Source organism: Salvelinus alpinus, chromosome 23, assembly GCF_045679555.1.
Source record: "Salvelinus alpinus chromosome 23, SLU_Salpinus.1, whole genome shotgun sequence".
Classification (NCBI taxonomy): domain Eukaryota; kingdom Metazoa; phylum Chordata; class Actinopteri; order Salmoniformes; family Salmonidae; genus Salvelinus; species Salvelinus alpinus.
The window spans coordinates 47,857,092-47,881,341 of record NC_092108.1 but is presented as its reverse complement, the minus strand read 5'-3'; the positions used below and the strand labels follow the sequence as shown (position 1 = coordinate 47,881,341).

The window sequence follows — 24,250 nt, the reverse complement described above, 5'->3', positions numbered from 1 at the left end:
CACAAACTGTAAAATTGTTTCAATGTAATTTGTCAACGAATTGGGACATGGAATTTATGTGGAAATTTCTACCACAGGACTATGTCATCATGGTAACAAAATAAATTATCAACATAGACAAACCTTGTATAAAGTATGTTGAAATGTACCTTTAAATCAACGTCAGATCTTCAATGTTAAGTACACTATCAAAAAAAAAATCTGTAGGCTGGGAAGACCCTCCTACTGGATAATATCTCCATCTACAGCTACCCTTCGGTCTCCCATTCAGGGCCAACCCCGCTTGGTTATAATATTTGTTACTGACTATTACCAATGTGCTATCGTGAGAATAAGTGTTGAGAGATGTCCATTGAAACACTTAATGGATTCACTGTTGCTATTGTAGTAATTCCAAAGGGTTTAACAGAGCAAATGAAATGTGACCATACTTTATCAAACATATATCAACAATCATACTACAGTATTTAGGCCTACACAGTATAGGATTTTTCAAAGTCATCAACAGCTATTGTTTCAATTCAACCCAGAATTCAACTGAAAATAGATAACACAATACGCCTAGGGTTTAAAGCTCTGGGTGATTTAAAATGTAATAATATTTTGTGATATTGAACTGTGTGTAGTTGTCATGGTGAGAGGTTAGCATGTCTTCGGGGTATGATATTTGTGCATCTGTAACTTTCTCACTCATCATTATTCACGATTCATTCAGGGATTATCCGTAATCACGGTATAATCCACATTAATGTAGAAGTGTTTAGAAACATATTATATTCTTATTGGTTTGTGACCTAAAACCCTGACAAACTTTTACAGATGCACAATTGAATGCATCCTGTCGGGCTGTATCACCGCCTGGTATGGCAACAGCAGCGCCCTCAACCGCCAGGCTCTCCAGAGGGTGGTGCGGTCTGCACAACTCATCACCGGGGGCAAATTACCTGCCCTCCAGGACACCTACAGCACCCGATATCACAGGAAGGCCAAAAAGATAATCAAGGACAACAACCACCTGAGCCACTGCCTGTTCACCCCACTACCATCCAGAAGGCGAGGTCAGTAAAGGTGCATCAAACCTGGGAGCGAGAGACTGAAAAACAGCTTCTATATCAAGGGCATCAGACTGTTAAATAGCCATACATACAGACTCAAATCATTAGCCACTTTAATAAATGGATCACTAGTCACTTTAAATAATGCCACTTTAATAATATCTTACATTACTCATCTCATATGTATAAACCGAATCTTATACCATCGATGTAGTCAATACGTGCTATGAATGTGGGGCCAAATACTTAACTTTGTACTATTTTAATACACATACAGTACATTCGGAAACAATTCAGAGCCCTTGACTTTTCCACATTTTGTTACGTTACAATTTTATTCTAAAATGGATTAAATAAAACAAAATCCTCATCAATCTACACACAATACCCCTTAATGACTAAGTGAAAACAGATTTTTAGAAATGTTTGCAAATGTAATACAAAATAAAAACAGAAATAACTTATTTACATAAGTTCAGACCCTTTGCTATGAGACTCACAATTGAGCTCAAGTGCATCCGGTTTCCATTGATCATCCTTGAGATGTTTCTACAACTTGATTGGAGTCCACCTGTGGTAAATTCAATTGATTGGACATGATTTGGAAAGGCACACACCTGTCTATATAAGGTCCCACAGTTGACAGTGCATGTCAGAGCAAAAACCAAGCCATGAGTTCTAAGGAACTGTCCGCAGAGCTACGAGACAGAATTGTGTCGAGGCACAGATCTGGGGAAGGGTACCAAAAACTGTCTACACCATTGAAGGTCCCCCAAAAAACAGTGGTCTCCATCATTCTTAAATGGAAGAAGTTTGGAACCACCAAGACTCTTCCTACAGCTGGCCGCTGGCCAAACTGAGCAATCCGGGCAGAAGGGCATTGGTCAGGGAGGTGACCAAGAACCCGATGGTCACTCTGACAGAGCTCCAGAGTTCCTCTGTGGAGATGGGAGAACCTTCCAGAAGGACAACCATCTCTGCAGCACTCCACCAAACAGGCATTTATGGTAGAGCGGCCAGATGGAAGCCACTCCTCAGTAAAAGGCACATGACAGCCCGCTTGGAGTTTGCCAAAAGGCACCTAAAGACTTTTTTCAGCGCCAGGGACTGGGAGACTAGTCAGGATCGAGGGGAAAGATTAACGGAGCAAAGTACAGAGAGATACTTGATGAAAACCTGCTCCAGAGCGCTCAGGACCTCAGACTAGGGTGAAGTTTCATCTTCCAACAGGACAACTACCCTAAGCACACATCCAACACAACGCGGGAGTGGCTTTGGGACAAGTCTCTGAATGTCCTTGAGTGGACCAGCCAGATCCCGTGCTTGAACCCGATCGAACATCTCTGGAGAGACCTGAAAATAGTTGTGCAGTGACGCTCCCCCATCCAAAATGCACAAGCATTTCGCTACACTCGCAATAACATCTGCTAGCTATGTGTATGTGACCAATAACATTTGATTTGATTTAATTAGATTTTGACCTGACAGAGCTTGAGAGGATCTGCAGAGAAGAATGGGAGAAACTCCCCAAATACAGGTGTGCCAAGCTTGTAGCGTCATACCCAAGAAGTCTCGAGGCTGTAATCATTACCAAAGGTGCTTCAACAAAGTACTGACTAAAGGGTCTGAATACTTATGTAAATGTGATATTTAAGTTGTTGTTTTTTTCATTGAATTTGCAAAATGTCAACAACAAAAAAATTCATTTTGTTATTGGTATTGTGTGGAGATTGATGAGGTAAAAAAAATAACTATTTAATCCATTTTAGAAGAAGGCTGTATTTCCACACAATATAGCTGGATCGCCCCGTCTTGCCCCTAGGGGTCCACCGCCCTGCAGTGCCCCGACCCAACACACCCCACTCAGCTTTAGGATCTCAGTGAATCATTCATTATTGGTTTCAGGTGTGTAAGGCCAAGGCCAGAGTGACAAACAACAGTACGGCAGAGCCCCAGGGCCAGGACTGAGCAGCCCAGCAGCTAGGGAATGCTTAAATAGGTATCTCCCCTGACATGGGCATGTTTCCAATACAGACTCCTTTTATTGTACAGTATTCCATATAAGGCATCCAGACCTTATGGAAATTGCACAGTATACCCTTAATCTTGTAATAAATCAAATCTAGTGATACTCAACTTGACATTTCTGCCATCCACTGTGACATTATGGGAGGATAACCAACCTTCCAAATCATGGCAATGCATTTCTTAGCCTCAATAAATGCTAGGCTACACAGTTTCTCCTGATGACAGTCTCCAGTATCAACATTTCCAAGCAAACAAAAACAGGGAGAAGGAAGAATCTGTAGACATGCTGAGATAAAAGAACATACTCTTTGACAGAATTCAGCCAGCCTTCTCAAGATCATAACATTATGAAAATGTGTTCCCTTTTGTGTTGTACACCTCCAGCAGAGGAAGGACATTTCTGAGTGCATGTAATTCAGTTACACTGGCATATAGTATGTTCTATGGATGGTCTTAAACGGCAGTAATTTATGTCTGAGATTACAGTACCAGTCAAAAGTTTGGACACACCTACACATTCATGGGTTTTTCTTTATTTTTTTACTATTTTCTACATGGTAGAATAATAGTGAAGACATCAACACTATGAAATAACACATATGGAATCATGTAGTAACCAAAAAAGTGTTTAACAAATCAAAATATATTTTATATTTGAGATTCCTCAAAGTAGCCACCCTTTGACTTGATGACAGCTTTGCACACTCTTGGCATTCTCTCAACCAGCTTCATAAGGTAGTCACCTGGAATGCATTTCAATTAACAGGTGTGCCTTGTTAACATTTCATTTGTGGAATTTATTTCCATGTTAAGGCTTTTGAGCCAATCAGTTGTGTTGTGACATTTAGCGGTGGTATACAGAAGATAGTATTTTACCAAATAGGGCTAAGTCCATTTTATGGCAAGAACAGCTCATTTAAGCAAAGAGAAACGACAGTCCATCACTACTTTAATACATGAAGGTCAGTCAATCCAGAAAATGTCAAGAACTTAGAAAGTTTCTTCAAGTGTATTCGCAAAAACCATCAAGCGCTATGATGAAACTGGCTCTCATGAGGACCGCCACAGGAAAGGAAGACCCAGAGTTACCTCTGCTGCAGAGGATACGTTAGAGTTACCAGCCTCAGGAATTGCTGCCCAAATAAATGCTTCGCAGAGTTCAAGTAACAGACACATCTCAACATCAACTATTCAGAGAAGAGTGCATGAATCAGGCCTTCATGGCGAATTGCTGCAAAGAAACCACTACTAAAGGACAATAATAAGAAGAAGAGACTTGCTTGGGCCAAGAAACACAAGCAATGGACATTAGACCGGTGGAAATCTGTCCTTTGGTCTGATGAGTCCAAATGTGCGATTTATGGTTCCAACCGCCTGGTCTTCGTGAGACGCAGAGTAGGTGAACGGATGATCTCCGCATATGTGGTTCCCACCGTGAAGCATGGAGGAGGAGGTGTGATGGTGCTTTGCTGGTGACACTGTCTGTGATTTATTTAGAATTCAAGGCACACTTAACCAGCATGGCTACTACAGCATTCTGCAGCGATACACCATCCCATCTAGTTTGCGCTTAGTAGGACTATCATATGTTTTTCAACAGGACAATGCCCCAACACACCTCCAGGCTGTGTAAGGGCTATTTGGCCAAGAAGGAGAGTGGTGAGACGGTTTGGGATGAGTTGGACCGCAGAGTGAAAGAAAAGCACAAAACAAGTGCTCAGCATATGTGGGAACTAACATCAAGGCAAAGGGTGGCTACTTTGAAGAATCAAAAATATTAAATATATTTTTTATTTTAGTTTAACACTTTTCTTTGGTTACTACATGATTCCATATGTGTTATTACATAGTTTTGATGTCTTCACTATTATTTTACAATTTATAAAATAGTAAAAATAAAGAAAATCCCTTGAATGACTAGGTGTGTCCAAACTTTTGACTGGTATGTATACCATAAGGCCTTTCGTTGAGGGCCTAGTTACACCCCAATGCAGTGTTCCTGAAACTCCTGGTTTACAGGCCACATCAAACCTGCAAGTCACATTATGCTGGCTTGCAAAATGATGTGTAATTCCTATTGGGATACAGCCAGAGTGAGAACATCCAACAATTGGAAGCTTAAATCACTCGTAAACTGCATTGAGAATGTCTGCTGGGGTAGGGAAGATTTATTATTGAGACTACCTGAATAATATAAACTGGAACAGCCACCTCAGTAACGAATACAAAAAGTCCAACTACTAACAGATTAGATTAGTTTAGAAAAATGCATGTTATTTATGTATGTGTAGAATAAGATTAATCAACCAATCAATGTACATGCAAAAACATATGAATTGAAACAAATAATTCAGAAAATCAATCTGCAGTAAAGCATGCTGGGAGATATGATAATGATCGGCATGGTTTTGAGTGGTTTTGAGCAAACATGAATTTGTAATTTTACTCAACAATCAAATTCAGCTCACTCCGAGCGGAGTGAGTAAACAAACTTTAACACATTAGCTCAAATTCTTATCCTTTTGAAGTCCGCTCAACTCACCTAATAACGCTGATTAAGCAATTAGTTAAGTTGCATTTTTTACAGTGAGGGAAAGTTGGCTATTGCATTTTTAAACGTTGACTTAAGTTAGAATTGTGTCCACAAATGTACCCACATTTCTATTACGTGTAAATCGTTTATGATTAGTGAATGCCATAATGTAGTTATTTGCTGAGATACTTCTCCCTATTAGCTGAAATCTTATTTTCATTGTTTTAGCTGTCATACTGGCTGTTCAGTCCAAACCTAGAGTTGTATCACGGGAATTTGTTGCGCTATACAGACGTTGCCTCCCTCCAAGGCACGTGTTGCAAGGCAACCCCCTAGACCTATGGGCAAAAACCAGTGTGAGAAACTTGCTAGGAAATGTTTATGCTTGGAAACAAACAAAAAATACTGCACTCTGACCCATAAAACATATCTGCTTGATTCATGATAGTGTTGTAAGACAAAGCAAGGAAAGTGAACTCCAAAACGTCATGTCGTTTTATTGGGATTTGTAGCTGTTGTTGGTAAATAATGAATCTGCTAGCTTCTGAAATAACTTACTGATCCTTTAAAATTAATGGGGTACATTTAAAGGAACGGGAAATCTATTTTCAGAAGGATTGGTAACAACTTTTAATAGCTGGGGTACATAAGAGGATGGAATTCAATAAAAAAAAGAACTAATAATGTCAGAAGAAAATGGCAACTGTAACTCATTTAAGTATCTCAGAGCATATTTAAAGGGACGGGACCTCCTTTTAAAGGGACTAGTGCATGTAACTCATTTAAAATGGCCTTGGCAGTGTGCCAGGTGGCCCAAACGGTGCAAACACAGAGCTGAAAGGCACTCTGCCTTTGTGTAAAGCCCTGGCCCTCCCCATGGCTCTACAATCCTAGTCTATTACACAGCCCAGCGGGCACTGTGGATTCTTTATAACAGAGTCAGTGGGCACACTGTCAGAGCATATCAACACCACTGGCACTGCCCCAACACTTTTGTGCCCCTGAAGAACACCACAGAGTACCACAGAGTCCGAAAAAGACTAAAGGACTCTGACACAGTGAGTTTTCACATCAAGAAAAGGAGAGAGGAAGGAGGGAAAGAGTTGTAAAAGATCTAATGCTCTGGTCCCCTGTAGGGAAAGCTGGTGTATGTATACTGCTTTATTGGCACGAAAGCTTCATTGCTACTGCAATGCTACAATGAGTCTTTCAATGTAATACTTTAGTACTGTGATAAAGTCGATTAGAAAGTTCTGATGAAACTGAGAAGATGCAACACAAATGGTAACGCTTTAGGAATGGGCTAAATCATAAGAGGTTTTTGGAAAGAGGGCTATAACACAAGTTACAAGAGTCTAACGCCGAGATAATGTATTGTACATTTCCTACTACGTTACCATGCCTCTGTACGCGACAAAAAGCAGCACACACTGTAACAGTAAGTCTGTGTTTAATTTATTCAAAATGCCGGAAAGAGCACCAACAAATACTTTGTTCGCCTTTGAGTGCAAAGAATTGAGTACACAGTATGCTATTGCTGTTGACCCGCTGTCACACAAGTCATGAGAAAGTAACGCAAAGGAGCCTGACTCTTGTCCTATAATCGCACAACAAATACAGGAAAGACCTCAAAGCCAGAATGCACCAGTGATTGCACTAGTTTAAAGGTTGCACCCTTTTCCCAAAAGAGAAGTTAGGGAACACAACACCAACAATCAAATCAAATCAACCAACAAACAATCAAATAAAATAAAATTTGATTTGAAGTTAGGGAACACAACACCACAAAATAAAGGTAAAAAGCAAAATAGCCATACACTTCAGTGTGATCTTATTCCTTCTTTCAACCTCAACACCTTTTTGTTCTTGCTTTTATACTAAATTCACTGTGTAAATTCACGGTTGAAAGAAGCTTAAATTGCATTCCAAGTCCCTACACACAAAACTCAAACAAGAATCAAAGTCAAACGCTCACAGGTATGTTTTGTGCACAAGTACCCTTCGTGACCTCTGTGAATTTAATTAAAATGGTTAGGGGGGCCTTGAGTTTGACCCCATAACAGCTCTGGGGTCAAAAGGTCAGATATTTTATACAATAACCCCCCCAAAAGCCAAATTCCTTTGTAACATTCGCTTCTCACCATGACTGGACTCGACAACAGAACAAAACAGAAAGCAGATAAAACACCAGTGGGTGAACAACATTGTACAAAAAAGATCACAGGGAGTTTGCTTTTAAAACCCATGATAGTTTGTAGTATGGAGGCATCAACATAAACGAAAATGCAATGTGACATTTATCATCATTAATGACCAGGTGTTTTTTATTAAGTGTATAATGGCAGGTCTCCTCTTTCTCCTCCTCCTTCTTTTCCTACCTCCTCCTTCTTCTCCACCTACCCTCCTCCTCCAGCTCCCATTCTTGGCTTCCCTTCACCGGGCTAGCCTGGATCTGATTACTTACAATCCCTAAATCTGAGCAGAAAGCTTCCTGCCCCGCCTAAAAGTGCCAGCCTAAACAATTTACTGTCCTTCTACTGCCCTATCCAGCCTCCCACACACTCACCAACCCAGTGAAACAATCTCAGCTCAGCTTGGGGGCAATGGGAGAGGCATATCCACTCACCGGCAAGTTTATTAGGTACACCCATCTAGAACCGTTTCGAACCCCCCTTTGCCTCCAGAACAGCCTGAATTAATTGGGGCATGGATTCTACAAGTTGGAAATGTTCCACAGGGATGCTGATCTATGTGGACATCACACTGCAGATTGAACGCCGGAACACCACCACCACCAGGCTGTACCATTAACACCAGGCAGGATGGGTCCATGAACTTGCTGCTTATGCCAAATCCTGACTCTGCCAATCAGCATGACACAACAGGAACCTGGATTTGTCAGACCAGGCAATGTTTTTCCACTCCTCAATTGTCCAGTGTTGGAGATTGTGTGCCCACTGGAGCCGCTTCTACTTGCTTTTAGCTGATCGGAGTATTTGTATTTCTATTTATTAGGGATCCCCAAGGCAGCAGCTACTCTTCCTGGGGTCCAAGCATAATAAAGCACTTACATTACATATAAAACCAAAGACAAAACAATACATCATATAACATTATTACACCACTACATATCTACAATAAAAAAATGGTTAAGACCATCATACAACAATATCACAATGTTTGCGTATGCATGTGTCTGTACCTTTTGTGTGTGTCACTTCACAGTCCCCGTTTTTCTATAAGGTGTATATTTACCTGTTTAAAAAAAAATCTGATTCTACTGCTTGCATCATTTACCTGATGTGGAATAGAGTTCAATTTAGTCATGGCTCTATGCAGTACTGTGCGCCTTCCATAGTCTGTTCTGGACTTGGGGATTGTGAAGAGACCTCTGGTGGCGTATGCATGGGTGTCCAAGCTGTGTGCAAGTATTTTAAACAGACAGCTTGGTACATTCAGCTTGTCAACACCTCTTACAAAACAAATAGTAATGAAGTCAATCTCTCTTCCACTTTGAGCCATGAGAGATTGACATGCATGTCATTAATGTTAGCTCTCCGTGTACATTGGAGTCGCTCCGGGTTGGAGCGAGCGGTCGCACTTCGCACTTTGGTCCGCAGGTAGTATAACTTTTCATTACATTTCATTACATTTCATTATAGTACAACGGTTTAATTTGTCTAATCTTAGCAATTTCTTCTTAGCTAGCTACATAGCCGTCTTTGTATCAAAGATAATTGCGTAATTATCGTATTTCGTCGTCCTAACGCAGTCTACACTGCTATCTGCCATCTGCCCAGCAGCTAGCCAGCTAGCAAACGTCCACCGTCTACCGAATAGCAGCACTGTAGCAACTATTACACCCAACTGAACGACTTGATTAGTGTAGTGTTAGCTAGCTACATAGTTGTCTTTGCTGTCTTCGTATCCAAGATAATTGTGTAGTTTAGAGTGTGTAGTTTTAGAGTGATTATCTTAATTTACCGAGGCTAGCTAGCCAGCTATCTGTCGTCCTTAACGTAGGAGACACTGCTAGCTAGCCAACAGCTAGCCAACGTCTACCGAATAGAACTTCTGCACTCAACAACCCGGTCGCATTCCGCTTCGCTCCACAGGTAGTATCACATTTTCATTTCATTTCATTACAGTACAACGGTTTGATTTGTTTGATCGTAGCTAGCTACATAGCTAGCTACATAGCCGTCTTTGTATCAAAGATAATTGTGTAGTCTAGAGCGATTTTCTAGGTTAGCTAGCCAGCTATTGTCGTTCTTTTAACGCAACGTAACGTAATCAACACTGCTAGCTAGCCAGCTAGCCCCCGAATAGCAGCACTGTAGATACTATTACACTCAACGGAACGACTTGATTAGTGTAGTGTCAACAACGCAGCCACTGCCAGCTAGCCTACAAAGTCAACAACTGCCAGCTAGCCTACAAAGTCAACAACGCAGCCACTGCCAGCTAGCCTACTTCAGCAGTACTGTATCATCTTAATCATTTTAGTCAATAAGATTCTTGCTACGTAAGCTTAACTTTCTGAACATTCGAGACGCGTAGTCCACTTGCCACTCCAATCTCCTTTGCATTAGCGTAGTCTCTTCTGTAGCCTGTCAACTATGTGTCTGTCTATCCCTGTTCTCTCCTCTCTGCACAGACCATACAAACGCTCCACACCGCGTGGCATCGGCCACCCTAATCTGGTGGTCCCAGCGCGCACGACCCACGTGGAGTTCCAGGTCTCCGGTAGCCTCTGGAACTGCCGATCTGCGGCCAACAAGGCAGAGTTCATCTCAGCCTATGCCTCCCTCCAGTCCCTCGACTTCCTGGCACTGACGGAAACATGGATCACCACAGATAACACTGCTACTCCTACTGCTCTCTCTTCGTCCGCCCACGTGTTCTCGCACACCCCGAGAGCTTCTGGTCAGCGGGGTGGTGGCACCGGGATCCTCATCTCTCCCAAGTGGTCATTCTCTCTTTCTCCCCTTACCCATCTGTCTATCGCCTCCTTTGAATTCCATGCTGTCACAGTTACCAGCCCTTTCAAGCTTAACATCCTTATCATTTATCGCCCTCCAGGTTCCCTCGGAGAGTTCATCAATGAGCTCGATGCCTTGATTAGCTCCTTTCCTGAGGACGGCTCACCTCTCACAGTTCTGGGCGACTTTAACCTCCCCACGTCTACCTTTGACTCATTCCTCTCTGCCTCCTTCTTTCCACTCCTCTCCTCTTTTGACCTCACCCTCTCACCTTCCCCCCCTACTCACAAGGCAGGCAATACGCTCGACCTCATCTTTACTAGATGCTGTTCTTCCACTAACCTCATTGCAACTCCCCTCCAAGTCTCCGACCACTACCTTGTATCCTTTTCCCTCTCGCTCTCATCCAACACTTCCCACACTGCCCCTACTCGGATGGTATCGCGCCGTCCCAACCTTCGCTCTCTCTCCCCCGCTACCCTCTCCTCTTCCATCCTATCATCTCTTCCCTCTGCTCAAACCTTCTCCAACCTATCTCCTGATTCTGCCTCCTCAACCCTCCTCTCCTCCCTTTCTGCATCCTTTGACTCTCTATGTCCCCTATCCTCCAGGCCGGCTCGGTCCTCCCCTCCCGCTCCGTGGCTCGACGACTCATTGCGAGCTCACAGAACAGGGCTCCGGGCAGCCGAGCGGAAATGGAGGAAAACTCGCCTCCCTGCGGAGCTGGCATCCTTTCACTCCCTCCTCTCTACATTTTCCTCTTCTGTCTCTGCTGCTAAAGCCACTTTCTACCACTCTAAATTCCAAGCATCTGCCTCTAACCCCAGGAAGCTCTTTGCCACCTTCTCCTCCCTCCTGAATCCTCCCCCCCCCCCCCCCCCTCCTCCCTCTCTGCAGATGACTTCGTCAACCATTTTGAAAAGAAGGTCGACGACATCCGATCCTCGTTTGCTAAGTCAAACGACACCGCTGGTTCTGCTCACACTGCCCCACCCTGTGCTCTGACCTCTTTCTCCCCTCTCTCTCCAGATGAAATCTCGCGTCTTGTGACGGCCGGCCGCCCAACAACCTGCCCGCTTGACCCTATCCCCTCCTCTCTTCTCCAGACCATTTCCGGAGACCTTCTCCCTTACCTCACCTCGCTCATCAACTCATCCCTGACCGCTGGCTACGTCCCTTCCGTCTTCAAGAGAGCGAGAGTTGCACCCCTTCTGAAAAAACCTACACTCGATCCCTCCGATGTCAACAACTACAGACCAGTATCCCTTCTTTCTTTTCTCTCCAAAACTCTTGAACGTGCCGTCCTTGGCCAGCTCTCCCGCTATCTCTCTCAGAATGACCTTCTTGATCCAAATCAGTCAGGTTTCAAGACTAGTCATTCAACTGAGACTGCTCTTCTCTGTATCACGGAGGCGCTCCGCACTGCTAAAGCTAACTCTCTCTCCTCTGCTCTCATCCTTCTAGACCTATCGGCTGCCTTCGATACTGTGAACCATCAGATCCTCCTCTCCACCCTCTCCGAGTTGGGCATCTCCGGCGCGGCCCACGCTTGGATTGCGTCCTACCTGACAGGTCGCTCCTACCAGGTGGCGTGGCGAGAATCTGTCTCCTCACCACGTGCTCTCACCACTGGTGTCCCCCAGGGCTCTGTTCTAGGCCCTCTCCTATTCTCGCTATACACCAAGTCACTTGGCTCTGTCATAACCTCACATGGTCTCTCCTATCATTGCTATGCAGACGACACACAACTAATCTTCTCCTTTCCCCCTTCTGATGACCAGGTGGCGAATCGCATCTCTGCATGTCTGGCAGACATATCAGTGTGGATGACGGATCACCACCTCAAGCTGAACCTCGGCAAGACGGAGCTGCTCTTCCTCCCGGGGAAGGACTGCCCGTTCCATGATCTCGCCATCACGGTTGACAACTCCATTGTGTCCTCCTCCCAGAGCGCTAAGAACCTTGGCGTGATCCTGGACAACACCCTGTCGTTCTCAACCAACATCAAGGCGGTGGCCCGTTCCTGTAGGTTCATGCTCTACAACATCCGCAGAGTACGACCCTGCCTCACACAGGAAGCGGCGCAGGTCCTAATCCAGGCACTTGTCATCTCCCGTCTGGATTACTGCAACTCGCTGTTGGCTGGGCTCCCTGCCTGTGCCATTAAACCCCTACAACTCATCCAGAACGCCGCAGCCCGTCTGGTGTTCAACCTTCCCAAGTTCTCTCACGTCACCCCGCTCCTCCGCTCTCTCCACTGGCTTCCAGTTGAAGCTCGCATCCGCTACAAGACCATGGTGCTTGCCTACGGAGCTGTGAGGGGAACGGCACCTCAGTACCTCCAGGCTCTGATCAGGCCCTACACCCAAACAAGGGCACTGCGTTCATCCACCTCTGGCCTGCTCGCCTCCCTACCTCTGAGGAAGTACAGTTCCCGCTCAGCCCAGTCAAAACTGTTCGCTGCTCTGGCCCCCCAATGGTGGAACAAACTCCCTCACGACGCCAGGACAGCGGAGTCAATCACCACCTTCCGGAGACACCTGAAACCCCACCTCTTTAAGGAATACCTAGGATAGGATAAAGTAATCCTTCTCACTCCCCCCCCCCCTTAAAAGATTTAGATGCACTATTGTAAAGTGGCCGTTCCACTGGATGTCATAAGGTGAATGCACCAATTTGTAAGTCGCTCTGGATAAGAGCGTCTGCTAAATGACTTAAATGTAAAAAAAAAAAAAATGTAAATGTACATTTAAGGGCTAGCCATGCTGCCCTGTTCTAAGCCAACTGCAATTTTCCCTCTTTGTGGCACCTGACCACACGACTGAACAGTAGTCTAGGTGCGACCAAACTAGGGCCTGTAGGACCTACCTTGTTGATAGTGTTAAGAAGGCAGAGCAGCGCTTTATTATGGACAGACTTCTCCCCATCTTAACTATTGTTGTATCAATATGTTTTGACCATGCCAGTTTTGACCAAACCCTCAACATGCTCAATTTCCACATTATTCATTACGAGATGTAGTTGAGGTTTGGGGTTTAGTGAATGATTTGTCCTAAATATAGTGTTGAGGCATCCGCATACATAGACACACTGGCTTTACTCAATGCCAGTGGCATGTCGTTAGTAAAGATTGAAAAAAGAAAGGGGCCTAAACAGCTACCCTGGGGAATTCCTGATTCTACCTGGATTATGTTTGAGAGGCTTCCATTAAAGAACACCTTCTGTGTTCTGTTAGACAAGTAACTCTTTATCCACATTATAGCAGGGGGTGTAAAGCCATAACACATACGTTTTTCCAGCAGCAGACTATAATCGATAATGTCAAAAGCTGCACTGAAGTCTAACAAGACAGCCCCCACAATCATTTTATCATCAATTTCTCTCAGCCAATCATCAGTCATGTGTGTAAGTGCTGTGCTTGTTGAGTGTCCTTCCCTATAAGATTGCTGAAATTCTGTTGTCAATTTGTTTACTGTGAAATAGCACTGTATCTGGTCAAACACATTTTTCCAGAAGTTTACTAAGGGTTGGTAACAGGCTGATTGGTCGGCTATTTGAGCCAGTAAAGGGGCCTATGATTAGATTTGCAGAAAAATACTTGGTTTAAATGTAATCTGGCACCTTATTATATAATATCATGATATTTGTGCATTTATAATGATGACAAGATATTGTATTGATGATGTGTACATGTACTGTGATGTAATTTGGATGTAATATCCTAGGCTTGTTATTGCAGTATATTAAGATGTGTGATTTACAACAGTCAGAATGACAACCTCATTAAAATTACAATTGAACAGGTAAAAAGGTGTGCTAAGACAATCCTCACATACCTTGTGCCCTCTCAAAAATAATGGGTGCATGACGACTCTGGTCACAGGTTAAATAATTATGTTTATTTGTTGGGTCACATGGAAATTCAAAAGGTTTAACGGTGGGTTGTCGTGACCCAGAAAAGTTGGGAACGATGGGACTAGTGCATAGGCTGTGGTTTTAAAATTCGGACACTTTTGTGCTCTGTAGCCAATACCAACACTTCAAAGTGTCAATAACTGTAAATTTTATAACAAATAACTATTTAATGCAGGTTTTTCCTGACAGTCTTACTAAAATGTATCTGTGGAAATCAGAAAATTCGATCTTGAGCCAACATGAGCTCTCTAAACACAGGTGAGAAATGGCTAACCTGACAGATTAAATGGCTGATGCGCAGCAAGCACCTGAGGAGTCGCCTGGGGTGATCCTCTGTCAATCACTGAACCACAGTCGGCTTGGCTGTCATACAACATTAATCATTTGACATTACAGGGTTGCCTCGGCCTCTAAAAATATATTTTTTTTTACCCCTGAATTGACCCATTTCTCAGCCTCTGAGTATCACAGAAACATAACACTTTGAATGAATAGAAGAAAAATTTTGTTGCTATGGATGAAGTTGATCAAAAATAAAAAAAATACATTTTAAATATCCAATTTTACTATAACTGTGTGAAAAAGTTACAATATATGCTTGTTTTGGGGAATTAAAACCAGTAACTTGTGTTGCAGAAGGTTAATAAAATAAGTGTTTAGGCTTGTGTCTCTTTGCAATTATTATCAATTTGGGGGGCAAAAACAGGTTGGCACTTTTAGGGTTAAATTGCCTTGTACATTGCACCTTTACCAAGATACCCCATAAGCTGACTGGGTGCATCCCAATATATGGCTCCCTTCCCTTTGTTCTCTTTCCTCGTCCTCACTGAACGAAATGAAACAGATAGTTGAGCACAATATGGGAGCAACTCAACATCCTCAGTGCTACTCCTATCCAGTTCCTTCAAATCAGTGAGAACGAGGAGTAGTACAATGGGCAAAGAATGTAGCAAAGGAAGCCATTTTCACCCCTATGAATCCCACTAATGACTAACCAACAGAACAGTGAGTCCAAGCTTCTAAGGGACAATCGGTTAGCAGCTAGCCGTATGCAGACACCCTCAGGACAGCTACTTAGCAGTAAGCTACCTAGGCGCCCTTAGGATAAACACTAAGAAGTAATTACCACTCCATTCTAGTGTTGGACTTTTAAATTATTCACAGACTCACACCTCTGGGGTGAAATTTCCCCTAGGTACAGATCTAAGATCAGCTTCCCCTCCACCAAAGTGGAGAAAATGTAAAACTGACATAAGATCAGTGTCTAAGAGCAACTTCACCCTACTTCTGAAGAGATACACCAGTTACACGTCTAGGTTAGGGCTGGGAGGTGTTTAAACATCAAAAAACACAGCTGTGATGTGAAATTGCTGTGTTGAACACATGAAGAGAGTACTTCATCAGTGATGTGTCAAACACTTGAGAGAGAAAGAGTGTTGACAATGATTCCAGTATGTTCAGGCTACTTATTCTTGATGAGTATTTAGAGAGTTACAGTATGTGCTGACAAAAGCGTATTGCGAAAGTGGAAACACTTGTTGCACCATAAAATTCTCAGAATTTGATACATTTTCAGAAATTAGCAATAATGCCCTTTTATGTGTCAGAATCAGTGTTTTCTTTCACAGTCTTAGTAAATTCCACATTCAAACTATTGTACTTTTCAGTCTTTCACCAGCTCAAAGTGAAAGCCTAACATTTAAACGGTATAACAGCACCACAAGGTCATTAGCCTGGTTTCCACAATTATTTTTGGGTTTGGCTTCCTTTTCATGTGTAACCCTAACTCCAGGCTAGAACAGAATGGCACCATTGTCTGTCCCTCCCGACATCCAAGTACATAATATAGTATGTTTGTGTTTGCTCCCCACTTCACACACCTTGATGCATAGTCCTCCCACATTCCATCTATCGTCAAATACAATCGTGCGTTATGCTGTATACAGTAACCCTAACATGCTGACTACACCGCTCACGTGCGTGAGCGTTGCAAAATACATTTAAACATACACGTTATTCAATTATTGCACCCACACTGCTCGCTGACCGTTTTATGTGTGGATTAATTGTCAGAGTAGAGGACCTTGTGCATTTCAGGTTAAATAACAACTCAACGTTTATATCCCAGGACAAAATAGCTAGCAACAGCAAGCTAGCTAAATAGGACAAATTAGCTAGCAACTGCAAGCTAGCTAGCTAGCTAAATTGCCATAAATGTTTAATGCTTTTCGACCTGTCCCCGAATTAATATAATTGGTTCAGAGTATGTTTTGATATTTTAACCTGCGTGTCGTGATCGCGTTTGGTGTGGGGGGACAAAATCAATATGCGCACGATGGTGCACGTGTGGCCGGTTTGGGTTCGGTCTTTTGCCGAAATCACACGGTGAGACGCCCATCAACAACATGACATTTGCGTGCGAGAGTAGTGAGTGTCAATTCACATACACTGTATAGAGTATGCCAACGTAATTGTTATGAAAATCCATAATAAACCGCTGTTTTTGTTTACTATTTAGCCCCAGAGATTTACTGAGTTCCTTTTGACCTTAGATGTCCTACGGGATACACCGTACCTGGGCTAAACAGTTAGCTCCTCATGAGGATGTTGTTTGTTTCTAATAAACCAGAGCCATGTATAAACTACAGTACATCTCGTTCTTTCTACATAAACAGTGCTCTCTCTTGAAATCGGAGTCCTCAAGTTTTCCAGCTGTAGCCTGTCTAGGCTATAATCAAAATCAACACAGGTACACTGCAGTTGTTTTCAAATATATAGCCTATTTGACTGACAAACCTTAGTTTACAGCCCAATACATTGTTAACTACATCTTTAATCTACTTAGCATAGGGAAGATCATAAAAATTCATTTTCTACAAAATTTGTCTGCTTACTCTTCCCAGCATTGTTCCATGTAGACACCAGGAAAAAACACTTGCTTTCTAATTTGACGCACTATGAAGCCGTAGACGTCGTTGACGCTCACGGCCCATCTGTTTTCTCTCATTCACGTATTCTATTTCCAGCGTGAGCACGCTCATTCGCGCCCTAAAAAATATGCTTTAAAAAAAAATTGGAGCTTAAGAAAAACAAAATGCACTGCAATACAACTAATCAAAGGAATACAGCGCAACTACCACCAAACAGCTGGAATAAAAGTGAACATGTATGGTATAGGACTTTGTATTGAACAAAAGTGCATTTGCTTCATGACACTGGTAATCAGTTTCCCCTGCAATTTCAATCTTTAAGTGGCAAGCTATATAACTGAACAGTGTCACACACAACCCTATTACAAGTTATCTAATTGTATCAAATTAATCTCAAATTAATCAAATCACCTACATCTAAATAACAACAATTATGAGGCCTAAATGTTTTATATGTAATTGCATTACTGCGTCCCAAATGACACCCTATTCCCTACATAAAGCATTACTTTTGACCAGAGGCCTATGAGAATAGTGTGCCATTTGGAACATAACCTAAGTAAGCTAAGTAGTCCAGGACCTCTGAATAGGAGCAGTTTATAAGGATACATGTGTCTCTCGTTACCTCAGCATCTCAGGGCTTCCATAAGTGGCCGTCAAACAGGGCTGTAAACTAATGTGGGCGAATTGCTGGGTAACTGCAGCGCTTGTATCTAAAACAGCATGCCCCGACTTGCTTAAGGGCACAAGAGCCACCACTGTGTCACCTAAATGGGGACTTGCGCAACTGAGCCATAATGTACTCCATGACCCATAACTATGTATGTTTACAACATGTGTGGCCTTGTGTGGCCTTTCACCCCCAGGCATCCCCATATCTGTCATGTTAAGTTAGCATGAAACGGAAAACCAAAATGAGTGTTCTTATTGGACAAATTTCAGGTAATAGCTCGCTCCTTCGTACCTATTGAACGTGAACATTTTCTTATGCTTCTGCTCTACACGTATTGGCACCTTTGCTCTCCTGTCTTCCTATTCTATCCCATTCTATTCAAACTCAGCATTGACAGAGTTGAGCTGCTCACTCTGCAAAGCTAAGAATAATCCAACTGAGAAAAAAGTCCTTTGGCATCCACTCTCTCTGCTAAATGTGGACTGAATATTATCATTCCAAAACTGTAAAAATAACTCTGTGTGTTTGATGTGGGCGATGAGAACAGTGCCTGTCTGTCTGAACACAATAGCGCGAGGCCGGATGAGAAAGTTGGCCAACTACAAACGCAGAGGAAGGATGTTCGGGAAGAACCAAAGGAGTATGGAGATAGAAACAGAGCCAATAGCACCAAGACTGAGACTTGAAATTGAATCGGTTCGCTGTGGATGCCAAAGGGCATAAAGTTGTAAAGTCCACAAGTGGCCAATTGTGGACCAACAACCAATCATCTGTATTCATTCTATTGACAGGTAACATACTGGCTTCTGAGATTCTTTCACAGCATACAATTGGTCAGTCAGATATCAATACTCTATTACCTGCAAAGGGCATGTCCAACTGCCAGTGGTGTAAAGTAAAACATACTTTAAAGTACTACTTAAGTCGTTTTTTGGGGTATCTGTACTTTACATTTTTGACAACTTTTTCTTTTGCTTCATTACATTCCTAAAGAAAATATTGTACTTTTTACTCCATACATTTTCCCTGACAACCAAAAGTACTCCTTACATTTTGAATGCTTAGCAGGAAAGGAAAATTGTCAAATTCAAGCACTTGGTCATCCCTATTGCCTCTGGCCTGGCAGACTCACTAAACACAAATGCATCTTTGAAAATAATGTCTGAGTGTTGGAGTGTGCCCCTGGCTATCCGTAAATTTTAAAAACAAGAAAATGGTGCTGTCTGCTAATATAAGGAATTTTAAATGATTTATACTTTTACTTTTGATACTTAAGTATATTTGAGCAATTACATTTACTTTTGATACTTAATAAGTATATTTAAAACCAAATACTTTTAGACTTTTACTCAAGTAGTAGCTGACTTTCTGGCTGGCTGACTTTCACTTTTACTTGAGTAACTTTCTATTAAGGTATCTATACTTTTACTCAAGTATGACAATTGGGTACTTATTCCACCACTGTCAATTTCCCACCATTCACAGCTCACAAAATGACAAGCCAATGACTTCTCTACATTCTCTCACCCGATGGCGGCCTACCCAATCACATTTCTCATTCATTTCTCTTCAAATAACCCAACATCATTTCAGTCATTTAGTGTTCCTCATAGCATATGCTTTAACCCTGAGTGACTTACAATCAGTGCATTCAAACAAAGTCAAGCAAAACAACGACTCATAACAATCACCACTCACCTGATTAACACACACTGGTTCTGCAGTCTCTTCCATAGGGAACGGTAACACTCGTTTGCTATGGCGTAGATGTGCGGGGAAATCTCGCCCAGGTGGTGTCGGCTGTACCTCTCCACCGCCGACCGGTCGTACAGGTCAGGGATGGACTGGTACGGGTTCACCGCAGCCAGGATGGAGCCGATGTATGTCTGTTGTAGGGGAAGATAGAGATGGGAAAGGACATGAAACACATGGAGAGAAATAGGGTTGATTCACAATACTGAGCCCGGGTCAAGCCCAGCCGTGCTGAGCTGTACTGCGCTGGCCTGGTTAGACATACATCCGCATTGCCCTGTATAGCACGGTTGCTGGAAAAAAATCTAAAAGCCATGTAGAATATCCCTTTTCATCAACAGATAGCATAATTCACATGGAATGGAATGATATTAAGGTTTTGTCTGCAACACTCCCCAGGGAATGACCGGACTTGAACAAGGGAAGTCTTGGGTGAACAGTCCTTTGTCTATGTTCCAATGTGAGAAAAACAGTTTTTTTCAGACAGCCCAAAGGCCATAGATAACTTAACTTAAGACAACAAAAAAAACAGGCCATAAAAACCTTTAACTTATTTTCCAGGGCCTTGGAAGATAACAATCGGCCATAACCTTCCGTGAGGGAAAAATAAGTAGGCCAGGTAAAGTCATTGCAAACCAACATGAACACCAACATCATTGTGAACAGTCGGTCTGGATTTGCTTCAGAACACAACGCTAAGTTTATTTGACCTTTCCCCCTTCATTTTCTTAGGCCCACTCCAGTTTTCATGAAAACCCGCTTCATGTTTAAAAGTTCAAAGCCAAATAAACCAAAGTGCTGAAATAGAAACTTCTTCAGCCAGACAAAAGGTATTTTGGCAGATCCCTCAGTTCTGTGGTAATGAGTAATGGATAATGAAGCGTTTTGGAAAAAACACAGATACATCTGAGGGGAAAGCAACTTTACATACTTCAATCCGGTACATACCCCGATTACAGTTAACAGTGCTGATGACCCTGAGAATAAACTGGGTGAGGGTGAGGCAGTTGTGGTGAGAAAGCATGTTTGGGGTGCAAGTGGATGACATAAAATATTAAAACGCTGAGCACACCACGCCATTTCAACGTGGAGAATTTGGTCATATTTGGTAGATACGTTGATCAAAGACATTACAACCCTTTTTTCACCCACTCAAAAAGACACCCAAAAGTTTGTTGAATTCCCAATGTGTTATCACTATGCTTTCAATCATCTAAAAACACAACCAAATTCCAAAGGAAAATGTAGGTCTCATTTTTGGTTTAGTTGTCACCTAAATGTGTTATCACTGCAATGTCAACCATTTCGAAGTTCAATTGGGAATACAATGCCATATATTGTATTTATTTATACAACAACTTAATGTGTTATCATTGTGATTCATCTAATAGCACTTCCAAATAACCTGGATTGCAGATGAAATTACATTAAAGTACATGGTGCATGTGATCAATGCCGTTTGAGATTCTGTGCAGATTATTATAGCAATTGTGAAGACTTCCACAGACCTGCGATCCTGAACATACACACTTTCTATGATTACATAAGAAGACATTTATTGGCACAGTAACCTCAAAATGTGGCCATGGATGTATTACTCATTTTAAGGTTAAATAAATAATGACATTCGTTTCTAAGACAGCCTTAACATTTGGCTATTTACTGTCTTACAAAAGTAATATTGAATTTTGTTTGGTTGACAACATAACCAAATATCAACATTTAAAGGAGATGTATCTACTGCTCGGATAGCTAGATCTGAGCCACTGACTTAATCCTTTTATTTTATTTATTTTACTTTTATTTTTGGTTGAGATGGAGACGTGAATCCAACATATTATTTGTTAACTTGTCGATAATTAATAGGCTATTTACCGTATCGAAAAAATTATATTGAATTGTGTTTGGTTCTCAATGCAACCAAATATCAACATATGAAGATGTTTCTTCTGCTTAGATAGCTCCATCTGTGCCACTGAGTCTTTAAATCCAGTTTGTCTATTCTTTAACTTACATTTTTGGTTGAGATTGAGACGTGAATCGAACATATTTATTATTAACTTGTAAGTTCCATTTAATATCAACCGAAGCTTGAAACCCTAGACCTACAGTGTATGTATTGACAATTTTTTGTTGAATCCTGGGCTGAAGGAAAACAATAGCTGTTGATGACTTCCCAGATGCTATATAGGTCTAAATAGCATAATTGATGATATATGGTTCCATTTCATTTGCTCTGTTGAACCTACCATTTGGAATGACTTTGACAGCAACAAGTGAATCTATTAAGTGGAGATTCCTCAACAATAATTCTCACAATAGCACATTGGTTATGGTCAGTGACAACTATCAAAGCTAAACAGGGCTGGGCTTTGTTAAAACCCTGGATGGGAGACCAAAGGGATAGCTGTAGATACACTCTCTAGTCGGAGGTGCTACCCAGCCTATTGGGTATCAACATCCAGCCTATTTGGGTGGCAGGTGGCCGAGCAGTTAGAGCATTGGGCCAGTAACTGAAAGGTTGCTGGTTTGAATACCTGAGTGGACAAAATTGCCCATTATTTTGGCTACCATGGCTAGAAAAAGAGATCTCAGTGACTTTGAATGAGAGGTGATTGTTTGGGCACGTTTGGCAGGAGCTTCAGTGACAAAGACTGTTCAACTTCCTGATGTTTCAAGATATGCCATGGCCGTCTTAGATTTTCCACCACCATCAACAAAACACCAAATGATAAAATGTATTGTGGAAGAATGGTGTTGTATCCCTCCAATAGAGTTCCAGACACTTGTAGAATTTACACCATGGCGCATTGAAGCTGTTTTGGTGGCACGTGGTGGCCCAACCCCTATAAAGACACTATGTTGGGGTTTCCTTTATTTTGGCAGTTACCTGTATGTCCACATAACTAGGTTTTAGGGTTGGACCAAAATTAAGCATATTCCTAGAATAAAAAGCACTTTATATACAGATTCTCCATTGAGAGTGCTTGTTAGTCAAGGAGTGGTCGTAAATGAATTAATCTGGGTCCGGGAAACTGGCTCTATGAGGGTTGGTTCTTCCTGGTCCCAGATTAAGAATAAACCTGGATAAAAAGGTGCTCCGTAGTCCAGGAGTAAAATGGATCTGTGTCCGGGAAACCGGCCCTTAGAGTCACACCGAGGCCAATTGAGAAATCCCATAGTCTTTTCAAGACCTCTCCCATAGACAGGGGTGGCAGGCAGCCTAGCAGTTAAGAGCGTTGGGCCAGTAACCGAAAGGTCGCTGGTTTTAATCCCCGAGCCGGCAAGGTGGCCTTGAGCAAGGCATTTAACCCCCAACAACAACTGCTCCCCAGATGTAAATTAAAGCTTCCCCCCTGCACCTCTCTGATTCAGAGGGGTTGGGTTATATGCGCAAGACACATTTCGATTGAATGCATTCAGTTGGGCAACTGACTAGGTATCCCCATTCCCTTTCAATGTAACCATTAAACCCAAAGTGGGAGAGAATGAGACATCTCGATCTGAAAAGCCACAAGACTGAGCAGAGACTTATTTCGCCTAGCCATTTTATCTTCACCGGGCCCCTTCTGCCCGAGGCAATTGAAAACAAGAAAACAGCTCCCTGCTAACAGCACTATCTACAGTATCTTGCTCCCGCACACCGTAACAGAACTTTTAACCGAGAGTGTATGAGAAAAAAACATGGCCAGTGTAAACGCACAAATGCATTGTGGGAAAGGCAATTAAATGGCCGGGCCCATGATCGAAAGCAACTTCCTGTTCTACTGAAATCAGCGGAGCTTTGAATTATTAGATTCTTTATAAAACAAGCAGATAAATTAAAAACTCTGGATCTCCGGCTTCCTTCATCCTCACTATAAAGAGGTAAATCATGGTTGTCTCCCAAATTGCACCCTATTCCTATCCCCTGGTCAAAAGTAGTGCACTATATAGTGAATAGGGTGCCATTTGGAATGTATCATGATGGAAAGCTTCAAGTTCCTCGGCGTACACATCACTGACAATCTGAAATGGTCCACCCACACATACAGTGTGGTAAAAAGGGTGCAACAGCGCCTCTTCAACCTCAAGTTTGGCTTAGCCCCTAAGACCCTCAGAAGCTTTTACAGATGCACAATTGAGAGCTTCCTGTCGGGCTGTATCCCCGCATGGTACGGCAACTGCACCACCCTCAACCGCAGGGCTCTCCAGAAGGTGGTACGGTCTGCTCCAACGCATCGCCGGGGGCACACTGTCTGCCCTCCAGGTCACCTACAGCACCCAATGTCACAGGAAGGCCAAAAAGATAATCAAGGACATCAACCCCCTGAGCCATGGCCTGTTCACCCCGCTATCATCCAGAGGGTGAGGTCAGTACAGGTGCATCAAAAACAGCTTCT

General features: G+C 42.6%; 1 protein-coding gene across 1 annotated transcript in view; it reads right to left on the bottom strand.

The window, feature by feature from the left end:
• myo10 (myosin X) overlaps positions 1–24,250 on the bottom strand; it is a 271,259-nt gene that overhangs the window by 99,304 nt on the left and 147,705 nt on the right. Inside the window, exon 4 of the mRNA XM_071362598.1 lies at positions 19,815–20,002. Within this exon, the coding sequence (XP_071218699.1) occupies positions 19,815–20,002 (188 nt within the window). The remainder of the gene's footprint in view (positions 1–19,814; positions 20,003–24,250) is intronic.